This window comes from Vipera ursinii (assembly GCF_947247035.1).
Source record: "Vipera ursinii genome assembly, chromosome: 2".
Lineage (NCBI taxonomy): Eukaryota > Metazoa > Chordata > Lepidosauria > Squamata > Viperidae > Vipera > Vipera ursinii.
In genome coordinates, this window is record NC_139513.1 from 174176295 (window position 1) to 174200400 (window position 24106).

Below are 24106 nucleotides of genomic sequence, written 5' to 3' on the forward strand. Positions count from 1 at the left end.
CTCTATCCAGGGTGAAGCTCATACATATAGGTATAGATTTCATTATGCACTAAAATATACGGTATGTCAGAAAGTTTGAATCGGCAGCATTTTAGGTTGCTGTGGATAGAAAGTAGATATCTATAGGTTTGTGATAGTTACATACTACATCCTGAAGAATAGTGGAAAATGCAAGGCTGAGTTCTAGGGGTAGAAAAATGTTCAACATTCAAAATATGCAAAAAAGTAATTCTGTAATGAATTGATAGAACAAAATAAGAATATGCAGGAAAAAAATGGACCAAGAAGAGACCTCAAAATAAAACACAGTGTCTGATCAGCAACTGTTAGAATTAAGCCTGCCTGTTTGAAATATGCAGTGTAACAATTCAATTCTTTAACCTGATTCTGATAATTAGAGAAGAAGAGTGATGAAAGGGTCCACCATGTGGGACAGACCACCTCTAATGACATGTATGTATATAAATAAGTATGTATATAAAAGAGTACATTTCTAGATACAAATCCTTCTCAAGAAAGGATATTGATAGAAATCCTTTCTAAATAAATTTACAAGCTATATAAAAACAAGCATTCTCTGCATAGCCTCCAGATCCCTTATCATCTTTGTTGCTCTTCTGTGCACTCTTTCTAGAGTCTCAACATCTTTCTTGTATTGTGGTGACCAAAACTGGTTGCAGTATTCCAAGTGTGGTCTTACCAAAGCAGTATAAAGCAAAAGTAACACTTCATGTGACCTTGATACTATTCCTCTGTTGATGCGGCCTAGAATTGCATTGGCATTTTTGGCTATTGCTGCACACTGCAGGCTCATATTTAAGTGATTATCCACTAAAACTCCAAGATCCATATCACCGTTACTGCTATTGAGTCAGGTACCACCTATTCTATACCTGTGCATTTGGGGTTTTTTAACCTAAGTCTAAAATCTTACTTTTCTCACCACTGAATTGCATTTTGTTCAATAGGGCTCAGTGTTCAAGTCTGGACCTTGAGCCTATCTTCTAATCATGTATTGGCTATTCCCCCCAGCTTGGTGTCTGCAAATTTAATGAGTTCTCCTTCTATCCTCTCATGTAAATTGTTTATGAAGATGTTGGAAGAGTACTGGGCCTAAGAAAGAACCTTGGGGGTACCCCACTGCATGCCTCCCTCCATGTAGATGCAGTTCCATTAAGTACTACACATTGAGTGCAATTGATCAGCCAGTTACAAATGCATTTGGTGGTGGTGCTATCTATCCAACATTTTTCTATCTTACTAAGAAGTAGGTTGTAGTTTATTTTGTCAAATACCTTACTGAAATCCAAGTATACTATGTCCACATCATTTTGCTGGTTTGCTAATTTAGACACTTTGTCAAAGAATGCAATAAATTTTGTCTGGTGTGATCTGTTTTTGACAAAGCCATGTGAATAAATACATAAATGGTAAGTAAATGTTTAACTAAGGAATTTATATATTGGCCTGATCTTAAGGCAGCACAAAACTAAGAATTATTAATTAGTCAGGGGAAATCTTAAGTTTAAATTTTAAACTACTTATTTAAGAGAAGACTTGAATGAATGAAAGCTTTTATCAAGAGCAAGGCTTTATATTTAAAAAACCCAACAATCCTGCTCTGGTATTAAATCTATAAATGTTCTCTGTATTTGCCAATACAGCAATATCATATGAATACTTCAGATTTAGCCAGGCTATTTGCCCCCTGTCTATCAAACTGAAGCAATTTCCTCTTTCCTTTTATTTTGACCATAATAGCTGTAACACAAATTCTGAGAACGTGAAGGAATCTGACATCACTTTTTCCAGATTAACTAATATTATCAAAAGGCATAAACTTTCATGAAGTTGAGCTAATTTCATTGGATATATGAAATGGTTAAACTGATATAGGATTTAAATTGGGATAAGGGAAGAGAGACTTACTGCATCTCTATTATGGTCCTCTTAAAAGTGTTTTCTTCTTTAAAATGCAGTCTCAGTACACCAGATAATTGTGAAAAGTAGGTTAGAGTTACACTGAAGGAAAGCCAAACTAAGAACCACTATGCTCTTGATGCAGAAGAGCAAACAAAAAACTATTCTTCATTCTGTACAATACTTTCAGGAAGAAATAGCTGTTTCAAAACATGTGGTCAAACCACATTGACCAAGAAACACACAAATGCAAGACTGCTATGAAACTAAAGCTGCAGTAGCGTTTGATGGAGTTTTTCATTATACCAATGGCCTACTTTTGAGTCACTGAACATTATAATTTTATACAAAACATTATTATTCAGTACTATATTAAAAAACAATATCAACACAACTGATACACACACATACACCCTTAGTACTTCTGGAAAAAGGAGAATTATGGATTTTGAATACAAATGCAAAATATTCTAGGCACTCAGAATACACAAAGCAAATAAAACTCTCCATATGTCATAGCACTGCATTAAAATATTATTCAGTCCGAATCATTCCACTATATTACAAATAAAAACAATACCTCAGGCTCTCTGACCTCATAAACATGTTTTGAAGAAAGTCATTTTATTGCACTTTTGAAAAGCCTGAAGGGTTATACTCAAGTAGATTTCTTTAGACAAATTACTTTACATAGTATGAAAAAAGGCCTGTAACAAAATACTGCAGAATAATCCCATTTCTAAAAAATGTATTTATCATTAATAAAAACAAAATTATCCCAAATGAAATGACTCAAACAGCAGCAAATCTGTATTTAATACTGATTACAACTTTTAAATATCTTTTTAAAAAAGAACTTGAATAGACTTTCAACCATCTTCAAGGAAACAATTCAGTGAACAATTCCATAGAACCAGTGGCTCTTCTAAATACCCACTCTTTTTGATTTAACCTCACAACAATGACAAGATATAGAAATGATCATCTAAATGAGACTTCCAAAGGAAGAAATGGTGGGCTGAAGATGACTCCGCAAAAAGCAGAAACAAAGAACAAGCAGCCAGTGAGTAGACCACCTCTTCAAATCTTTCTGGATAAAGGAAAAACTGGAGATTGCCGACTTGCTTGCTCTACACAAGGAGACCACAAGACAGCAGTCTCTGACAAGTTTTGAGTACTGGGAAACAAGGGAATAGCTATTTTGCTCAGACTGTAGCCAGCACCTTTAAAACGATAGTAGTTTGCATATTTCCTTTTCTAATCACATTCAGAAATTGCTTAACTACTTTTCAGCTATTAGAAAGCTTTGGACTGACAAGTCTGAAAACACCAGGTGAGTTTGCCTTCAATACTTAATGAACGAAAAATTTAATTACAAGCTTAAGAAAATTAATCACTTTAAAATAAATAGCAAAAACCTAATTAAGACTTTGATTTTAGCAAGCTATGCACAGATTAAGGTTCCAGATAAATTTGAAACATTTTGGAATTAACTGAAGAATCTTTCCTGTGTAGCAGCAAAATTTACTTCTATGGATAGATTATGTCCAAAAGATGTTTTTAAAGAAATCACAGAAGAGGAGCAACCTTTATCTGATAAGATAGATGTCATGGTTCCGATTAATGAGACAGTGCAAACAACATTCATATATTGTTTTATCTAAAAAGTCTTAATAATGAAACGAAGCATCGGCACTCATGACATCTCGCATCATACAGGGTGGTATACAAATCAAATCAATCAATCAATAAATAAATAAATAATTGACCATAGTTACTCTAGTTGTCCCGCATCTCCCTGTTCGCGTTTTAATTATTGTTTATCTTTTCCAGGATCTTCTCAGGCACTCATGTCAGACTGATTGCAATATGATTGGTCTGTAGTTTCCTGGATCTGATTTTTCCCTTTTTTGAAGATGAGAACAACAGCAGCTCTTTTCCAGTCCTCTGGTAGTTCCTTGGTGCTCCGGGATCTTTGAAAGATATGGTTCAATAGTTCTAAGATCATGTCTACCAGCTCCTTCTGAAGTCTGGGATGTAACCCATCAGGTCCTGGTGATTTGAATTCATCTAGAGTGGACAAGTGTTCTCTTACCATTTTCTTGCCTATTTTAATTTGAATTCCTACTCTGTCTTTTATGGTTCTGTTTTAGGCTTTTTTTTTCTTTTTGTGTGAAGACAAATGCAAAGAATTAACCAGCTCTGCTTTCTTCCTGCTGCCTGTCACTTCCTTGCCATCTTCTCCCATTAGTGGACCAATTGTTTCTTTGACTTTTTCTTGTTTTTTATATGTTGAAACTTTTTATTATTATTATTGACATTTGTTGCAAGTCTTACATCATTCTGAGCCTTTGCTTTTCTGACTATCTTTTCAGGTATGGGCTAGTTTTTGCCTTAGTTATGTGTCCCTCTTTCCATTTTTTATACTTATCCATTTTATCTTTCAATTTATCGAAGAGTTCTTTGTGCAACCATGCTGGTTTCTTCTTGAATTTCTTACTTTTCTCTTTCAGTGGTATTATGCTGGGCTGGGCTTTTACAATCATATTTTTCAGAGTTTCCCAAGCTTCCTGAGTTTTTCTCCCCTTTAAGATTTTCATCCATGGAATCCTTCCTAAGCTCTCTCTAAATTTATTGAAATCACCTCTTTTAAAGTCCAAGACTTTAAAGTTTTATGTTCTATTGACTCCATTATATTGAATTCTAATATGACATGTGATCACTTTCCCGAATTTTCTGCAACTTCAACCCCTCTATCATTTCTTTTCTATTAGTAAAAAATTAGATCCAATATAGCTGTCCCTCTAGTTCTTTCCTCTATTTTTGGGATGATAAACGTGTAAGCTAGGCTCATAAGGAACCTGTTTGATCTCCCATTTGATGCAGAGTTTGAAAGTCAGTGTTTAAAGTCAGTTTTGTTGTGGAAAGGCAGTAGGAAGTTGCCTCGCTTAATGACTATGGGATTCAGTTAATGTGGGCAATCATTTTCTCTGCTATGGCACCTGCACGATAGAACATTCTCTTCCACCAAAGTCAGGTTAGCTCCATTCCTATCACCATTCTGGAAATCTCTCAAGATCTATTTATGTCATCAGGTCTGAGGATACCAGGGAATTAGAAACATTTTTAGATGGCTCCCTTGTGGTTGATCTTTTACTCTCTCCATGCGATTCATATATTTTAAATTTTTAATAGTGTTTTTATTTTAATAATTACTTTATACTTCTATAATTATTGTTTTCATACATTTGCTGCTTTTATTGTTTTATGCCACTCACAGTAACTTCTTATGAAATACTATAATCTCATATAAATGAGATTAATAACTAAATTAAGAACCCGGGCTGCATGGACTGCCATGCTAAGCAATGTGATCATGTTTTATAACATCACTTAGTGACAGCAATACTGGTCCAAATTGCTCTTGTAAGCCAAGGACTCCATGCATAGCCAAGCTCCATACCCATCCATTCCAGAATACGTAAATCCATAAGAGAAACAATCTATCCTGGAAAAATGTTCTTCGCTTTCTATTCATATGTTAATGATAATAGTCTGACCACAACAAAGTTCTCATCACAATTGTGGTTTGCAGGTTATCAAAAAACTGACTGATGCAAGACTTTGGTAGATTACATCACTATTATATGTAGTAGGTACACATTATAGGTTATATTATATTATATTATATTATATTATATTATATTATATTAATTATATTATATATTATATGTAGTAGGTACACATTATAGTCGGAAACGACTAGCACACATGTGCGGGGGAACCTTTACCTTTTTACCTTACACATTATAGATTACAAACATCTGCAATAGATTCAGCACTATATATCTGATGATGTAAGAATTATTTCAAGGTGTAATGGTTAAGTTAAAAATCACAGATCCTTCAAAATCAGCCCATTTCTTTGTTTTAACCTTGCCAGCACTCTAGTTAATTTGTAGATGTACAGTATAATAATCAACAAATCAAAGATGTCTTCAGAGGATAAAGACAGAAATATTTTTTTCAGTACTACTGTTTCACATTCTAATTCATATTTGTTTATCACAGTATACTGTTCCACCACAATTCTATTTGCTTATCATAGTTATTTATGCTATTAAGAAATAACAAAAATTCCCCTTTCAGAGTTTGAAAGCAGAATACATAAAATAAAAACACACCCACATGATTAAGTGTAAGGAATTGAGACATTTAGACTGCTCATAGGTTGTAAATAATAATGCAATAAGTCTGGGATATTTAGAAAACCTTTAGCTGTCTCATTCTACCCTTCAATGATCCATCTACTTTATTATTAATTCTGCAATAACTAGAACTTCACTTAACTGAAATTATCTTTGAAAGGCAGAATAAGGATTAATGTATGTTGTCATATATATAAATCAGTAGTTCCATAACATCTTACAGACTGAAGAATAAAAGCTATCATCACTTCTTAATTCTTCCATAAGAAGTCTGGAAATTGCTTATAAATTACTACTACAGCTCCTTAAGTTTAACTATTTAACTAATAATTTGGTTAAATACATTAAAAGAAAAGCAGTACATTGGAATTATACAAATTCTCAAGTATCTTCAACAAATAACTATTTTAGTAGCAACTACTGTATTCTCCTCTGAGATCACAACCCCAAACATGCAGGCAAAACAAAGTGGAACACACATAGAAGCAAAGAATATTCCTACCTCATACGAAAATGCAAAGTGATCTTGATGTCACTATCAACATCAAAGACATGGTTGGGAGGGAACCAAAGTTTGGTCTCTGGGTCATAGAGTGCAAACAAACTGAAGCAGACTGGTGTGATTCCTATGAAAAATAAAAAATACAGAAAAATGAGAAACCCTCCAGATATGCCATCATATCATGCTGGGCACAATCCTAGAAGTCACTTCTTAATTTTACTGGTTGACAGTAAAGGCTTACCTAGTCCAGGATCCAGCTTCTCATAGTAATCAACCAGAAAGCCCAAAGCAGGTTATGAGCACCAGCAGTCCTCTCTCTGTAACTTTCTGGTTATTGACTAGTAGCCACTGATTAATGAACTCATGGGGAATAAAAATTATTTCCTTGATTGGAACTGCCCAAATTGTTGCTCAACACTTCATCTTGTGGAAAGAGATGCCATAACTAAGATGGCACTTTTAAATTGCAAACAGAATTCAATTGCATTTGGTTTTCTCTATTTGAATCTCCTGCTACTCAGCTGCATTGGATTATCTTCAGTTCTTGCAAGAAAGAGAACTTTTTAATATCATATATTACTTTAATATATATATTATATATACTGCATACACACACATATATAAACAGCATGTATAATACAGTCATGGCCGAAATTGTTGGCACCCCAGAAATTTTTCCAGAAAATCAAGTATTTCTCACAGAAAAGTATTGCAGGAACACATGTTTTGCTATACGCAGGTTTATTCCCTTTGTGTGTATTGGAACACAACAAAAAAGGGAGGAAAAAAAACAAATTGGACATAATGTCAAACAAAACTCCAAAAGTGGGCCGGACAAAATTATTGGCGCCCTTTCAAAATTGTGGGTAAACAAGATTGTTTCAAGCATGTGATGCTCCTTTAAACTCACCTGGGGCAAGTAACAGGTGTGAGCAATATAAAAATCACACGCAAAAGCAGATAAAAAGGAGAGAAGTTCACTTAGTCTTTGCATTGTGTGTCTGCTTGTGCCACACTAAGCATGGACAACAGAAAGAGGAGAAGAGATCTGTCTGAGGACTTGAGAACCAAAATTGTGGACAAATATCAACAATTTTAAGGTTACAAGTCCATCTCCAGAGATCTAGATTTGCCTTTGTCCACAGTGCGCAACAGTATCAAGAAGTTTGCAACCCATGGCACTGTCGCGAATCTCCCTGGTCGTGGATGGAAGAGAAAAATTGATGAAAGGTTGCAACGCAGGATAGTCCGGATGGTGGATAAGCAGCCCCAAACAAGTTCCAAAGGAATGCAAGCTGTTCTGCAGGCTCAGGGAGCATCAGTGTCAGCGTGAACTATCCGTCGACATTTAAATGAAATGAAACGCTATGGCAGAAGACCCAGGACCCCCACTGCTGACACAGAGACATAAAAACGCAAGATTACAGTTTGCCAAAATGTACTTGAGTAAGCCAAAATCCTTCTGGGAAAACGTCTTGTGGACAGATGAGACCAAGATAGAGCTTTTTGGTAAAGCACATCATTCTACTGTTTACTGAAAATGAAATGAGGCCTACAAAGAAAAGAACACAGTACCTACAGTGAAATATGGTGGAGGTTCAATGAAGTTTTGGGGTTGTTTTGCTGCCTCTGGCACTGGGTGCCTTGAATGTGTGCAAGGCATCATGAAATCTGAGGAATACCAAAGGATTTTGGGTCGCACTGTAGAGCCCAGTGTCAGAAAGCTGGGTTTGCGTCCGAGATCTTGGGTCTTCCAGCAGGACAATGACCCCAAACATACGTCAAAAAGCACCCAGAAATGGATGGCAACAAAGCGCTGGAGAGTTCTGAAGTGGCCAGCAATGAGTCCAGATCTGAATCCCATTGAACACCTGTGGAGAGATCTTAAAATTGCTGTTGGGAAAAGGTGCCCTTCCAATAAGAGAGACCTGGAGCAGTTTGCAAAGGAAGAGTGGTCCAAAATTCCGGGTGAGAGGTGTAAGAAGCTTCCTGATGGTTATAGGAAGCGACTGATTTCAGTTATTTTTTCCAAAGGGTGTGCAACCAAATATTAAGTTAAGGGTGCCAATAATTTTGTCCAACCCATTTTTGGAGTTTTGTTTAACATTATGTCCAATTTGCTTTTTTCCCTCCCTTTTTTGTTGTGTTCCAATACACACAAAGGGAATAAACCTGCGTATAGCAAAACATGTGTTCCTGTAATACTTTTCTGTGAGAAATACTTGATTTTCTGGAAAAATTTCTGGGGTGCCAACAATTTCGGCCATGACTGTAAAATATATATTAAATATATATTAAAGTTCTTTTTATAGAGAGAATACACAAACAACACACACACCATATATTATCTTTAGCTCATCTTCTTTCTACACATAGCCCCAAACCCTGCTAAAAAAAGGCTCTTTTTTTTACATTACTATTATGACCCTACCACCTAGGTATTAAAAAGGTACATCAAAGATTTAAGAGAAGGGGGAACCTCTTCAACAATATTAAAAGTAAAGATCTATTTGTGAAGTATTAGAAAGTCCCAGTTAAGGTTACTGCAGTAACCAAATCTTTATAAAACAATTTTATGAGCATTATGTAATTGTTAAAAAAGAATTCATACATCTGTTTTATTTTTTATTTTTTTTAATTAGTCAGTATTGGCTCAGTGAGTTAGGACACTGAGCTTGTCGATCAGAAGGTCGGCAGTTTGGCGGGTTGAATCCCAGTGACGCATAACAGAGTGAGCGCCTGTTACTCATCCCAGCTTCTGCCAACCTAGCAGTTTGAAAGCACGTAAAAATGCAAGTAGAAAAATAGGGACCACTACGGTGGGAAGGTAACAGCGTTCCGTGCGCCTTTGGCGTCTAGTCATGCCAGCCACATGACCACAGAGACATCCTCCTCTTTCTCCTCCTTCCAATTGGTATTCTAATGACTACTATTCTAATATTGTACTACTAATATTGATATGGAAATGAGATAAATAAGAAGTGTATTACATTGTGTAAAGGGAAAGGAGGTTATTTAGCAATATGAAAATGAGAAATTTTAAACATTTAATTTCAATATCAATGTAAAATCAAAGCTAGAAAAATATATAAGGTGTTTGATGTTTTAAAGGTGGAACGTTAAAATATAAAATATACTAAAGTATTGATAAATATAAGAAAACTATTAAATGACTGATGGATAGCAATGAGAAGTATGTTAATTCAGATAAGAGATAGTATGTATTAAAGGAAAAAAGAGAGAGGAAGTATTGGTTACAACAATTTGGAGATTTGTAATAATATGTATTTGTCTGAAATGGAACTATTGTAACCCAGACACCACATTGCTTTTTAAAGATACTATTGTAATATTGGAAAACTAATTTTAAAAAAATTGTTAAAAAAGAAGACAGACTCAAAGCTTCATATAGTTTGCCAGGAAATATGAATGCACATTAACTACAACAAAAGTTTTTATCTACAGAAGATAGCTTCTGTACTTCCTTCTGAGAAACAAGCAATCTCTTTAGGCCAGTTTTCTAAATTACAAATTGAAAGGGAATTTATCAAAAGAATAGGGGCTACATATGTCTACCACAAATAGAGGTTTAGACAAGCCAAAACCTATTGTTCCTTACCTATTTTCTGTGCAATATCAATGCAGATCTCTTCAGCACAAGGAGTCCCTTTCATGTATATCTGGTATTGTTCTTCTGCCTCACCCTTCCAGTGCAAGAATACCCTCAGACCTCCAGTAGGTGAAAAATGGCATCTCTCCATGGCTGATTCACTATGTTTTATTGCAGAGTGGCAGAGAGGCATCATGCTAATGTTCAATCCTTAGCTGAAGAAAACATAAAAACATCATTTAGAAAAGCTGAAACATTTGCAAGAGCAGATCATTATAAGGAAACCATATCCATGGCAGATGACAATTATTCTCAAAATATTAAATGACCTGATTATAAAAAATGCCTATTTCAATTTAGCTTAGAGAGGCAACTCAAGTCAAAGTGATTACCTAAATACACACTGATAGCCAGCATGTTAAGTCTTACATATTTCCTGTTCTTCACAAAAAAATTATAATCTTTTTTTTGGATGCAGAACAGGAAGTTACAGAGACAAAAGTATTTATCTCCTCTCTAAAAAAATAGGCACACTGCTATCTCAAAATGCAATAATTCTTTAAAAAAAAGCCATATTCTTGTGCTGCTGATGGAACGTTTTAGAGATACAATTTCTAAGTGAAAACTATCAGGTATTATTCCTTGGATGTTACCAGAATGAAATAACTTTTTATTAGTGGCAACCAGATACTATTTTGTATCTATTTCTGTAAAAATTCAGAAGAATCATGCTGATAAACTTAGCAATGTGATTAAAAATTAAGAAATCTTTACAAAGATTTACTCTATAGCTTCCAGATTTACTATTTTTCAGCTGAGATTCTAAAAATGAACAGAATCATAGATTCTCGATTCTTACTTGCCTAGAAAAAGATCTTTCAGCATAAACAATAATCAATACAATATTAGCTCAAGCATTCAATCATTCAAGCCATCATGGTACTCATACTAAATAAAAGCAAGGATGATGAATTCTAGGTCTCCCTGGCAGTTATACAAATCTGCAATAAAATATAACTTTCTTAAATAAACAAATTAGAAAACAGGACTATTTATAATTTTTTCATTAATACTGGGAAGAACAGAATTCTGCCCATACCATCAGTTGTTTCTCTCTGTTTCTGCCTCCCCATCAAACAACCACAATTAAAAATCATAGTAATTAGAGCCCAGGACACTCACAAACACTTAAACCAGGGGTCAGCAACCTGAAACAGTGAAAGAGCCACTCGGAACCGGTTCCCTCACAAAAGGAAAAACTGGGAGCCGCAAAAAAATGTGTGCACATGCGCATACATGCGCATGCGCAGAACAGGGTTTGACTAAAGAGTGGAGCCAAGGCGAGATATGCACCTACCCTGCATATTTGAATTGATTGGTTGAACTTTTTTAGTCCCACTTTTTTTTTTTGGACTGCACATGGCAGAGGACTGGGAGCCGGAGATGGCTGAAAGAGCCGCATGCAGCTCTGGAGCCGCGGGTTGCAGACCTGTGACTTAAACTAAGCGTGAAATGAGCTCATTCATACTATTAGAGCCCCAAGCTTGATAGAACAATCAGGTTTTAGTGGCTAGAGAAAGACCAGCAGTATCTGGACAAGTCTGATTTCAGGGGGGACAAAGTTCCAAAGGGCAGATACCTTGGCAAAAAAAGATTTTCCTCCTGGGTCCCAACAAGTGACTCTCTCTTGCAAATGTGACCCAGAGCATTCGTCTCCTACTGAAACTAGCAGAAAGGGTAGCCACCACTAGGGAGAACAATCCCATAAGTAAACTGGCTCCAAGCCATGAGGGGCTTTCAAGATAACCACAAGTCTTGAATTGCACCATGAAACATATTGGTAGCCAAAGCAGTTCACCGAGCTGTCATAAGTGCAGAACAACCACCATCTTTAACTGCTTATGCTGCTGCATTTTGCACCAGCTGAATCCTCTGAATGCTCCTTAAGGGCAGCCTCATGCAGAACATGTTAAAATAATCCAATCGGAAGGTGACTAAGGCACGAGTGACTGTGAGCCCTCAAGGAAAGAACACAACTAATACGTAACACAAAGCTGTACAAAATCCCTCCTGCACTGCTGCTACATGCTTATTGAACAGGAGCTGTAGGAGGAACACCCCCCCCCAACGGTATACAAGATCTATCTGAGGCAGTGCAAAAGCATCCAGAACAAGTGATGGAAAGTTACCAGAATCAGGAGGTACTAAAACCAAAGGCCACTCAGTGTTATTAGAGTTGAGCCAAAGCCTATTGTTTCCCATCCAGATTCTCAAATTCTCCAGACACCAAGATATGATCTCCACAGCACCACAGCATACCCAAGTGAAGATGCATAATTGGATATCATCTGCATACTAATTGCATGCTTGATCACACAGCATCTTCTCTAACTAGAGGACCTCTTGCAACTACCCAGCAAACTAAGATAATTAACTGTTTGATTCCATCGAGTTAAGCTTAAGGAGATCACAACATACTATGGTATAAACACAAATCTCACCAGTCCTTCTATATCCAGCTATTAAGAATTTTGTCGCTTTACTGATTTGGGATTAAGTGCTAATTTAAGATAACACTATCCTTCTTGATCCAAGCTACATAAGTGTTACTTATGCTGAATTAATCATTGTGGTCTGTATTTATATTCCTTAAAAAATATAAGCACTCTACACACTGTTTTGTGCAAGGTGGATCTGCTCTGGCTCAGACTGATAAACCCACCTCATTACTGACACTTAATACAAGTCATTCCACTGGACGCTTCTAAACGATGGCTCTGAATTTTGCTATCCTTCAGGCTAAGCATACAGTAAGAACAGAAATATTAGGCAATGAATTAGCATAAATAAGGAATAAGCCTATTCTTTATTTTATGTTAAGTCACTTTGTAAACGTATTTAACTATATAAAGCTTCTTTTTAAAGTTTGAACATGTTTTATTTTATCACCTCTGTCCTTCTGGCATTCCTAAACTGAGGCAGAATACTAACTAAGGAGGCAAGTCCAGATGTCCCTCATTAAAATTTAGTCTTTCAGTGAGCTCACTATTTTGTCTGCAATACAGAAATAGTACTGACTCTAGAGACTGTTGTTTACTTATAAAGCATGCCTCTGTAAAATAATTTACAAGGTTGTTACACTGTCATCTGAATAAAATATTAAGATAAATGCACTTCTATGTTTCAGGTCTCTATATTTATCATCTCTAAACCTTAGAAAAACTTTTAGTTTTTCACCTTTTTTTTCTGCTTGCTCATAAGAACTGCTTTGCTGAATCAATCCAAAGACTCATCTGAGAGAATAATTCAGAAATATCTCTGGCAAATGGGTCTTTTTTTTTTTAAAAAAAAAAGGCTACTTAATCTATAATCATTGCCAGATACCTCTCACAATTCTGACCTTGATTTCGTTTCTCTTTTTAGTCTACTGGAAAGGGAGTTATGTAGCCACTGTTTGGATAGATGTTGGGATTTCGGAGGCATCTCTACACATTTAAAGAACGGTTGGTTTCTTCGCCATCCTACGCTTCGTTCTACTGTAATATTTTCGTTACAGATAACACACCGTGTTATCGAAGGACCGTGCCCTCCTCCACACCATGCACTGAGGCTCTGTATCAGCAAATGACAGCCGACAGAAACTTGACAAGACCTTCTCCCTCCTCGGTCGGTTCCCCATGCATTTGGTTCAAATCCCCCATTTTCTAAAGTTATTTCAGTCTTAGCCTCTCTCGGCGTCCCTGTCACATTCCGGACTTCTCGCCCCCTCGGTGCGCCATTTCCTCCAGAGCTATCAGTCAGTTCCTCTATTCTCCCGGCCCCACCATTTAGGTCCGTGGAGTCTCCACCTGCCAAGTCCCCCCGACCCAACCGCTACCTACCTCAGAGGCGGCAGGAGGAGGAGGAGGAGGAACCCACCGCTACTTTCACGCCACCGCGGTGGCCAAAACAATCTCAATCAATCAAAGAGAAGCAGCTCCGGCCCCCTCCCTGCTTGTCTGGCTTGTGAAACCGAGACAAACCTTATTATTGGCTTCATGAGACAACTTCTCTCATTGGTTCGTATTCTGCTCCACTCCCTCCTTCTCCCTATCAGGCTACGCCGCAAAGTAAAACTCGGCCCACTTTGAAGGCTCGTGGTTGGAAGCTTTAAAGATGATTGGCTTCCCCGAATGCGCGAACGACTCTGGATTTAGCCCCGCGTGCTACTGTCTACCCAGTCTTGCTAGATCAGGCATAGGCGACCTTGGTTCTTTTATGACTCGTGGACTTCAACAGTCCACGAATCATAAAAGAGCCCAGGTTGCCTACCCCTGTGCTAGATGGTTTACAACGTCTGAGTTGGCGCCCGTCCGCCACTGGGTTACGGCGTCGCTTAAACTAAAGAAAGAGCACGTCTCCGGACGCTGCAGTCTGAAGGCCCAGCCTGACTGCATCCGAGAACCACGTGGCGATCCGAAAGAAGCCTCCCGTTAGTTTCAACGTATACCCTCTTTAATTATCACTCTTAATGGTTGCGATTTAATACGTTACCTAAAATCTAAATTAGCGAGCTTTAGAATACATTCGCCACGTAAATAGTAGTCAGAGAGCACCAGGTGATGCTTAGAATATGCTACCCTTTCCGTATGTGTGTGTGTGTGTATATGTATATGTATATTTATTTATTTGTTTGTTTGTTTGTTTGTTTGTTTTTATATACCGCCCTTCTCCCGAGGGACTCGGGGCGGTGTACAGAGCAAGGTAAGTATACAGTTAACAATAATAAAAACAAATGAAACCCCAAGATCTATATATATATGTGTGTGTGTGTGTGTGTGTGTGTGTATATGTATATATATATATATATATATATATATATATATATATATATATATATATATATATATATATATATATATGTATATATATATATATGTATATATATATATATGTATATATGTGTGTGTGTGTAAATATATATATATGTGTGTGTGTGTATATATATATATATATATATATATATATATATATATATATATATATATATATATATATATATATATATATATATGTTAGCATATTCTAAGCATCACCTGGTGCTCTCTGACTACTATTTACGTGGCGAATGTATTCTAAAGCTTGCTAATTTAGATGTATAATTAGGATGACAGGGTAAAATTGGTTCAGTGGATGAAGCCCAAGTAATCAGATTTTATATATATATAAAAATCTGATGTACCCAATCCTAAAAAGCACAGTATTTAGGTTTAAGGTAACCCATATTTCAAAATAATATCAAAGGAGAAGTGCGGGCCAAGAAATCTTAACCTGAAGGAAGTGTGACCATAATCTTGATCCTCAAGAAAAGAAAGTTGTCCATTGAGTTCATAGAAATTTTACCTGTGCAATTATAGGTTTCAGCGTTGCTTATCTGAACAATATGCTTGAATAGGAGTACAGATCCAGTAAGAAACACCAACATAAAGATAAGCAGAATTTAGTTCTGTTTATACTTTGGCAGTCTTTAAGAGTGAAACACAAGACTATGAACATTGTTATAAGGTGGGCAACCATTAAAGAAACATTGCCCCGCACAGCCCCTTAAATAATATGCCTTCAGATTAGGTCAAATTGAAAATCTTGCTAACAGTAACTGATTATGCAGCAATTTAGTATTCCTAACCCTTCCTATTTATTTGTTTAATAATCCTTACAAACAATCCTCCAAAGAAAAGAAACATTGCAGATGAAGAGATCCGAGGCCAATATTTAACAGTTGGCTTAAAGCCACTCCTGAAAAAAGCAAGGGCAAGAAGAAACTTGATAGATTTTTATTTATAGCTCTTGTAGTTAGTTGCTATCTGAGCTCAGATTTCTTCTCCTATTTTCCACACAACAACAACTCAGAGGTGAATTGGAAGAGAATGACTGGCCCAAATCTATCCAGCCAGCTATCATACCTAAGGTGGGGCTAGAATTCACAGTCTCCTAATTTCTAGCCTGGTGCCTTAACTACTACCCGTAGACCAAATTAGCTTTCGGATGTTGGCAGGATTTCTAGAAATCATATTTACTTAGTTACCAAGTGCTACTTCTTATCTAAAGTTTCTAGATTAGATCTAGTTTACTGATGTACGTTCTTATTTCTGCCTTCTCTGTTATTCTGTCTGTTGGAATAACATTAGATTATTACAAAGAGCTTTTGTGATTGTGACTTGATACAGTGCATGTGGGTGGAAAGGGAACACAGAACAGTCAATAGAGGGCATTTGTGTGGGAAACTTTAAAAAACACTGGGAACATATTCAAGAGAAAAAGATCTTAGTTGAGATGACTCCAAGCCAAAAATGCCTGAAAACAAAGCAAACACAAACTTGGAAAAGGATTTTGGCCCCACATAGCTAAATAATCTTAAGCGCTCAAAGAGATTGTGTCACATAGTTAGACAGTGAGAAACTTATTATTTCAAAGGCAGCCATTAGCCATATATATAAATTATAAACATTTCAAAGAGGAGGCACTGGTTTTAACATACATATATAGCCTCAAACTGTTCTATTCCGTAAGCAACATAATGCAGACCATAGAAAGGTAGAATGAAATAGGCTGCAGAAATTAAAGGCATGAAAGAGAAGAAAACAAAGCTAAATTTACACTAACACTACCCACTGTATCTGCAAACTATCCTTGCTCATACAATCTTTCATATGTTGCCTTTTAAATTTTCACCTTGTTTCACAATACAGTATCATCCAGTCACAAGTTTCCCAGTTTTAGTAGTCACTCTTCCTTCATATGTTTGTTTTGTAATTGTAATGTTGAAGGAAAAGTCTTCATTATGGTTCAGTCCAAGCCGGGGATAAACAACATGGCGACTGCTTTAGAAAGAAGGTTGCAGTTTATTGAAGAGGAGAGCCAGACAGGAAGATGGCTCCGGAAGAAAAAAGAAAAGAGCTGAGCACATGTAGGGAGTGAGTTTTTATACCCTCTTGAGCCTTTTGTTTGGAGTTGTTTCCTATTCCTGTTTGAGGCTATTTCCTTTTTTAAAAAAAACAAGTTTTATTGATTTTCCAGTTTAACATCCAAATATTTAAAAAGCATCAGGGTGACTGGGTAATCAAAAGTTCAGTAACAGAGCTTTTAGTACATAATTCAAGTTACATTATCAAAACATCCTTCTCTATTTCCCTTAACATTTAATATAGCATGCTTAAACTAGTAGATTTCTAAAAATAACATGATCAGTTAAAACATTTGTCAGTCCAATTTTGATTATACATATCCATGTCCTGTTTTTAAATTTTACCTATTTTTTGATTTTGGTTATAGTATTCAAGTTTAGCCTTTAACATCCAAAATAACATCCACAAGCCAAATTTCCCTTATTTCACTACACAAATATTGTAGCATCTAAGATACACACAATACCTATATGCGTAAACTCTACCTATATTTCATAAACATTTTCTATTTCTCATCCTGATACATCACACGTTACCAGTACAATAACCTACATTTATCAATCTACTTATACTTATACATATCCAAATTCTATTTTGATTTTTACCTAATTCTTAGTTCTTAGCTGAAGTATTCAAATATCCTTTAACAACGATAATAGCATCCATAACCCAAATTTCTGTTATTTCACTACACAAATTATAATATCTAAGATAAGTCTGATAAATACATAAGCATATTCTAATTTTATCTCATAAACATTTTCTATTTCACATCCTAATAGATCACACATTACTAAAAGAGTAGCCTTTAGTAACTCTCTAACAGATCATTTTTTTATACCTAACTCTAGCTTTCTTTTTCTGCCAACCAGATTTCCAGACCAAAACCTTTAGGTTGTCAGATAGGTCTCCCTTTGTTCCAGCACATATTGTTTGAATCATAGGAGACCATCTAACCATCAATAATCCAAAAAAGCTAAACAATTTGTAATCATTAGGTTGTTGCCCTGTTGGTTCAAATCTCTGTATTTGCTCTAGTGTCTTTATCTTCAGTTTGGTCTGGTCTCTTCCTTCTTCTGGGTTCTTCTGATTTAAGTAGAAGGTCGTATCCAATTTTGTAGTTGATGCTTGGCTGTCTGGGCTTTCAATAAGCTGTCTTTGTTGATCTTTAGCATCCTCTATTTTGGCATTACTATCTTCCGCGTCATATACTTTTGAAGTTTAGATGCTCTTTAGATGGAGTCAAGATTTGAGTATTAAATTTTTCCATATCTTGTTCCTTAAAGATCTCTGTCTTAGTGATAGTTCCTTATACTTTTGGAGTTGTAGGTTCTTTGGATGGAGTCAGGATTTGGATACTAAATTTTTCAATAGCTTGTTGTTGTTCCTTATATTCCTCTGTCTTAATAGTAGTTTCTTCCAATTTTGTTGTTTTCTGGATTGTAAGTTCTTTAGTTAGGATCTGGGTTTCAGTTTGTGGATTCAAGCTAGAGCCTTTATCTTTCAGTCTGGAGTTAATTATCTCAGTGGCTTTGAGAATTATTTCAAGTATGAGCTTATAGTCAATCAAAGTTTGTAGCTGGTCTCCCTCCATTTCTGGAATAGGTATAGATAGTCCTTTAGTGGAGGCTAATTTTTAAACAAGAGTCAGTAAATGTTCACCTCCACAGATCTTAAAAGCCAAATTTACCTCCCAGCTGTTTCAAGTTTTTATCTTTAGCTAGTGCCAAGGACAGATATAAGTTGTAAACAGATTTATTTGCCAGTGATGTTCACTTGCTGTACTAGGCTTAGCCACAAGATGTCCCCAGAGTTATTTAAAATTCTTTTCAGAGTAGGCTTTTATCAGATTTAAGTTCTTCTTCGTCTATTTTCTTTTTTCCTCTTTTTTTGTCAAATATATAAAGAAGCCAGTTCCCGTGAAGACAGGAGCTTTTGGGTCGCCAAATGTAAAAGGGATGTGAGTCCAATTAGTTAATTATATTTTTTCAAAGCGCTTTTTCCAGTGTATTCAAACGCCGCCATTTAAGAGGGTGGGGAAAAAAAGTTCCCTTCCCTCTCTCCTCGCAAGGGGAAGCAGATTCAAAGGACTTTTAACAGGAAAAAAGTAGAAAGTTGGGATAAGGAGAAGACAGTTCTCACCCAGTTCCTCCACTGTACTTTCAAGTGCTTGACTGTAAGTTTGGTCTCGGCAGGAAACGGCATAAGTGATGGGCCATGGGAGTGGCCGATCCTTTCTTCGTTGGTCCGAAGAGCTGCTCCAAGTCGATGGGAGAGTTGCCGCCCTTCCACAATCGATCGGAGGGTCCTCTTTCCTGCTTGTCGCCCCTCCAGGGTGACTTTCAACCCCTTACAGGGGTCCCCCGGTGAAAGAAAGCCAGATGACATGAGGAGTGCTCGCGCGTCTGCCAGTGCCACGATCCAGAACCGGAAGCCCTGTTTGAGGCTATTTCCTGTGTCATGTATTCTGACCTGAGTCTGGGTGTGCCCTTTGGCATCTGTGGGTTAATCCTATTATGTCCTATCTTAGAGTTTGGGTGGGTAGATTTTAGGTATCTTTGTCTTCTTAACCTTCTACCTTCAACTTTCCTGAATGGTTTACATCTGCATTTCTATAGAGCTGGTTTCTGCTTAGGGGAGGGAGACTTGGGGCTATTAAAAAAAACTGGGCATGCTTTTCTGCCTCTTTAAGATGCTTTGGGGAAATATATTTTTCTCCCCTTTTAATATTTCCTTCTCTGGAGGGCTGACTTCCCACAGTAATGTACCCTCATCTATTCCCAATACCATTCTTTTTCATAATTTATGTCTTGAGCTATCATTTAAATGATTTCATGTTTTAAAAATAACTGAATTAAATTCAAATATTTAGCACCTGTTTCTCATAGAAACTCTAGTAATTTCAGTCTGCTTAATAGTCTTTGTAGTATACCAAATGTTCTGTCCTTTAAACAGAATAACTTGGCTCTTGCTATGTGCCAATCAGAAGCTTCAACTGATTCAGAAAACAGTGGGATGGGCAGCAGCAGACATGACTTGTTATGCTTAGCTGGCACCCCTGCTTTGTAAGTTGCACCAGTTTGCTTGTAGGTGTGATTCAGAGTGCTTGTTATAACCTACAAAGCCCTACATGGCATAAGGCCTAGCTGTTTGAGTGATCAGTTATTTCCTGGGGTGTCTGCTCAGCCAACATAAGCCCATAGGATTGGTATGCTCTGGATCCCTTCAGTTAAATATTATGATCTTTTGGAATTGATGAAATGTGCCTCTTCAGTTGTAACACCTGCCCTGTGGAATAAGGTTTTCCCTGAAATACACTCTGATTGTATTCTGGAAGATTTAAAAACCTGGTTCTCCCAGACCTTGAATTGCAACCTTTGTGGGATATGTTTGCCTATGTTTTATGTTGTTGATTGGATTTACCATCTTTCTTTTAATTTTATTTCATTATCCTTTTTCTCCATTCTTTTATTATATAGATAGCTGCTTAGAATCATTCCAGAGATAGGCAGTGCCTAAATTAAATAATTACATTCTAAAAGTTTACTTCCCGTTCTTATATATATAAGTTCATTTGCTTCAGTTATTTCTGGAATTGTACACATTTCTGTTCACTATCAGACCACTGAAGTAGGGCAGGTCAGAAGACAATCTGACTTATTGGTATAAGCAATAGTAGCAAAATCTTTACTGCCTGACTACATTTCCTCCTCTCTCTTATGATATAGTGAATTAGGATGGTGAATCTGAAGGTGAATCAAGCAATGAATCAGCGAACAACTAGAGGCAAACAAAGTCATTACTAAAAGCCAACATGGGTTTGTCAAAAACAGATCATGCCAGACAAATCTTATTCCATTCTTTGACCAGGTGACAAAATCAGTGGATCAGAGGAATGCTGTGGATATAATTTACTTGGACTTCATTTGATAAAGTAGACCACAACCTACTACTTGATAAGATAGAAGAATGTGGATTAGACAGCATCACCACCAGATGGATTCTTACCTGGCTGACCGGCCGTACTCAGCATGTAGCTCTCAATGGAACTGCATCTACATGGAGGGAGGTGTGTAGTGGGGTGCCCCAGGGCTCTGTTCTGGGCCCAGTGCTCTTCAACATCTTCAGCAACGATTTGGATGAGGGGATAGATGGGGAACTCATCAAATTTGAAGATGACACCAAGCTGGCAGGAATAGCCAACACACCAGAAGATAGGCTTAAGATACAGAAGGTTCTTGACAGACTTAAATAAAAAAGCCAACACGGTGCTAGGCTGCATTAACAAAGGGATAGAATCAAGATCAGGTGAAATGTTAATACCTCTTTACAATGCCTTGGTAAGGCCACATTTGTAATACTGCATCCAGTTTTGGTCACCACGGTGTAAAAATGATGTTGAGACTCTAGAAAGAGTACAGAGAACAGCAACAAAGATGATTAGGGGACTGGAGGCTAAAACATATAAGGAATAGTTGTGGCTTCCGGTTCCAGACTTTCGATGCTCACAGACGTGCGAGGGAATTGCTCCTTGTGTCGCCTGGATTTCTTCATCAGGGAACCCCTGTAAAGGGGTCGAAAGTCACCCTGGATGGGCGATGAGCGGGGGAGAGGTCTCTCCAGTCAGCGGTAGAAGGGTGGCGGCCCTCCCGTCGGCTTGGAGCTATTCTCCGAACCGAAGAAGAAAGGATCAGCCACTCCCATGGCCCATCATTTAGCCGTTTCCTGCCGAAGCCAAAAGCACAACAAAGTCCTTGAAAGCACTTGAAAACTGGGTGAGAATTGCCTTCTTGTTTTCCTAATTGTCTACTTTCCCTGTCAAAAGCTTCTTGAATTTGCTTCCCACTGCGAGGAGAGAGGGAAGGGATTTTTTCCCCCACCCTCCTTAAGAGCGGCCTTTGTCTACATTGGAAGAGAAAAGAAATAGCCTTCTACTAAATTATACTGATATATTGGACTTACTGCCTTTCTACGTTTGGCCCAAAGTTCCTATATTTACAGAAATGGACTATTCTAAATATTAGTCTAAAAAAGGGGACAAAAAAAGAAATAAAAAGATACTTTCCGAAAAAGATTTGAAGTATTCTGGGGACATCTAGTAAATACTATTGGCAAACAAGCTTGCTTACATTTTGGACTGACCTTGGCATTAAGATAAAAACCTGAAACAGCTGGAGCTGAATTTGGCTTAGACTTGTGGAGGTGGACTCTTACTGATTTTTGTTTGAAACATAGCCTCCACCAAGGACTATTTATAATTATTACAAAATGGAGAAGGATCAGCCACAAACCTTGCTTGATTATAACCTCATACTTGAAACAATCTACAGAGTCACTGAGATGTCTATCTCCAGACTTAATAATTTACATGCCAACCTTAAGTCACAAATTGAAACCCAGTTTGCAACTAAAGAATTTATACTTCAGAATATAACAAAATTGGAAGATATTACTATTGAGAAAGAGGAATATAAGCAACAACTATCCAAAGAACCGACAACTCTAAAAATACAAGGAACTATCACTATGGCAAATAATAATAATAATAATAATAATAATAATAATAATAATAATAATAATTTTATTTGTATAAGGACCAACAACAAACTATGGGAAAACTTAATACTCAACTTTTGACTCCATCAAAAGAGCCTATAACTTTAAAAAGATAGTGATGCTAACATAGAGGATGTGGAAGATCAACAAAGACAGTTTTCTGAAAGCCTGGATTGAAAAGCATTAATTACAAAATTGGATAAGACTCTTTACTTAAAGCAGAGGAACCCAGACGGAAGAGGAATCCAGACTGAACTGAAGATAAAGTTTTTAGAGCAAATACAGAGTCTAGAACTAACAGGGCAACAACATAATGATTACAAATGGTTTGGGTTTTGTGGATCACTGATGGCTAGATGGCCTCCTTCAATTCAAATAATATGTATTGGAGCGAAGGGAGACCTATCTGGCAATTCAAAGGCCTTGGTTTGGAAACCTGATTGGCAAAAAAAGAAACCCAGAGTAAGATTTAAAAAGTGAGTTCTTAGAGAACCATTAAAGGTTATCCTTTTAGTAATCAGTGATCTATCAGGATCTAAAATAGAAAATGTTTATGAGATAGAACTAGAATGTGTTTATGTATCTATTAGGCTTATTTTAGACATTATAATTTGTGCACTGACATAATGGAAATTTGGTTTATAGATCCCACTTTTGTTAAAATACATTTGATTATTCTATTTAAGAATTAAGAATTCGCTAAAATTTAAAACAGAATCTGGTTGTGTATAAATAGTTGTAGATTGATAAACATAGGCTGTGGTCCTGTCAGTAATGTGTGATGTATTAGGATGTGAAACAGACGGTGTTTATTAGGTAGAACATAGCTACTCAGCCACTTTGTACATGTTAGATGCTATAGTTTTTGCTGTAATGAAATAAGGGAAATTTGGGTTGTGAATATTATTTGGGATGTTAAAAGCTAAATTTGAATAATATAATTAAAATTAAAATTAGGTAAACTTTAATAACAGGACATAGATATATTTCAATGAAATTGAATTGACAAATTTTTCAACTGACCATGCTATTTCTAGAAATTTACCAGTTTAAATTGGTTGTATGAAATGTTAAGGGAAATTGAGAAGGATGTTTTGATAATGTAACCTGAATTATGTACTGAACACTCTGTTACTGAATCTCTGATTACCCAGTCATCATGATGCTTTCTAAATATGTAGATTTTAACTGTAAAACCAATAAAACTTGTTTTTTAAAAATGGAACAGTTGCTAGAATAGGGCATATCTAGTTTAAATGAAAAGAAGGACTAGGGGTGACATGATAGCAGTGTTCCAATATCTCAGGGGCTGCCACATAGAAGAGGGAGTCAAGCTATTCTCCAAAGCACCTGAAGGCAGGACAAG

The 24106-nt window shown here is 36.6% G+C and overlaps 1 protein-coding gene across 2 annotated transcripts in view; it reads right to left on the bottom strand.

Moving 5' to 3' along the window:
- TYK2 (tyrosine kinase 2) overlaps positions 1-14243 on the bottom strand; it is a 50889-nt gene extending 36646 nt beyond the window's left edge. The window contains exons 1-3 of one of the 2 annotated variants that reach the window (XM_083353700.1): positions 14122-14243; positions 10250-10455; positions 6631-6754 (exon numbers count right to left, since the gene is read on the bottom strand). In XM_083353700.1, the coding sequence (XP_083209826.1) occupies positions 6631-6754; positions 10250-10436 (311 nt within the window). In that variant the 5' untranslated portion in view covers positions 10437-10455; positions 14122-14243. The remainder of the gene's footprint in view (positions 1-6630; positions 6755-10249; positions 10456-14121) is intronic. The other variant, XM_083353699.1, reaches the window with a different exon arrangement.
- Positions 14244-24106: the final 9863 nt, after the last annotated feature.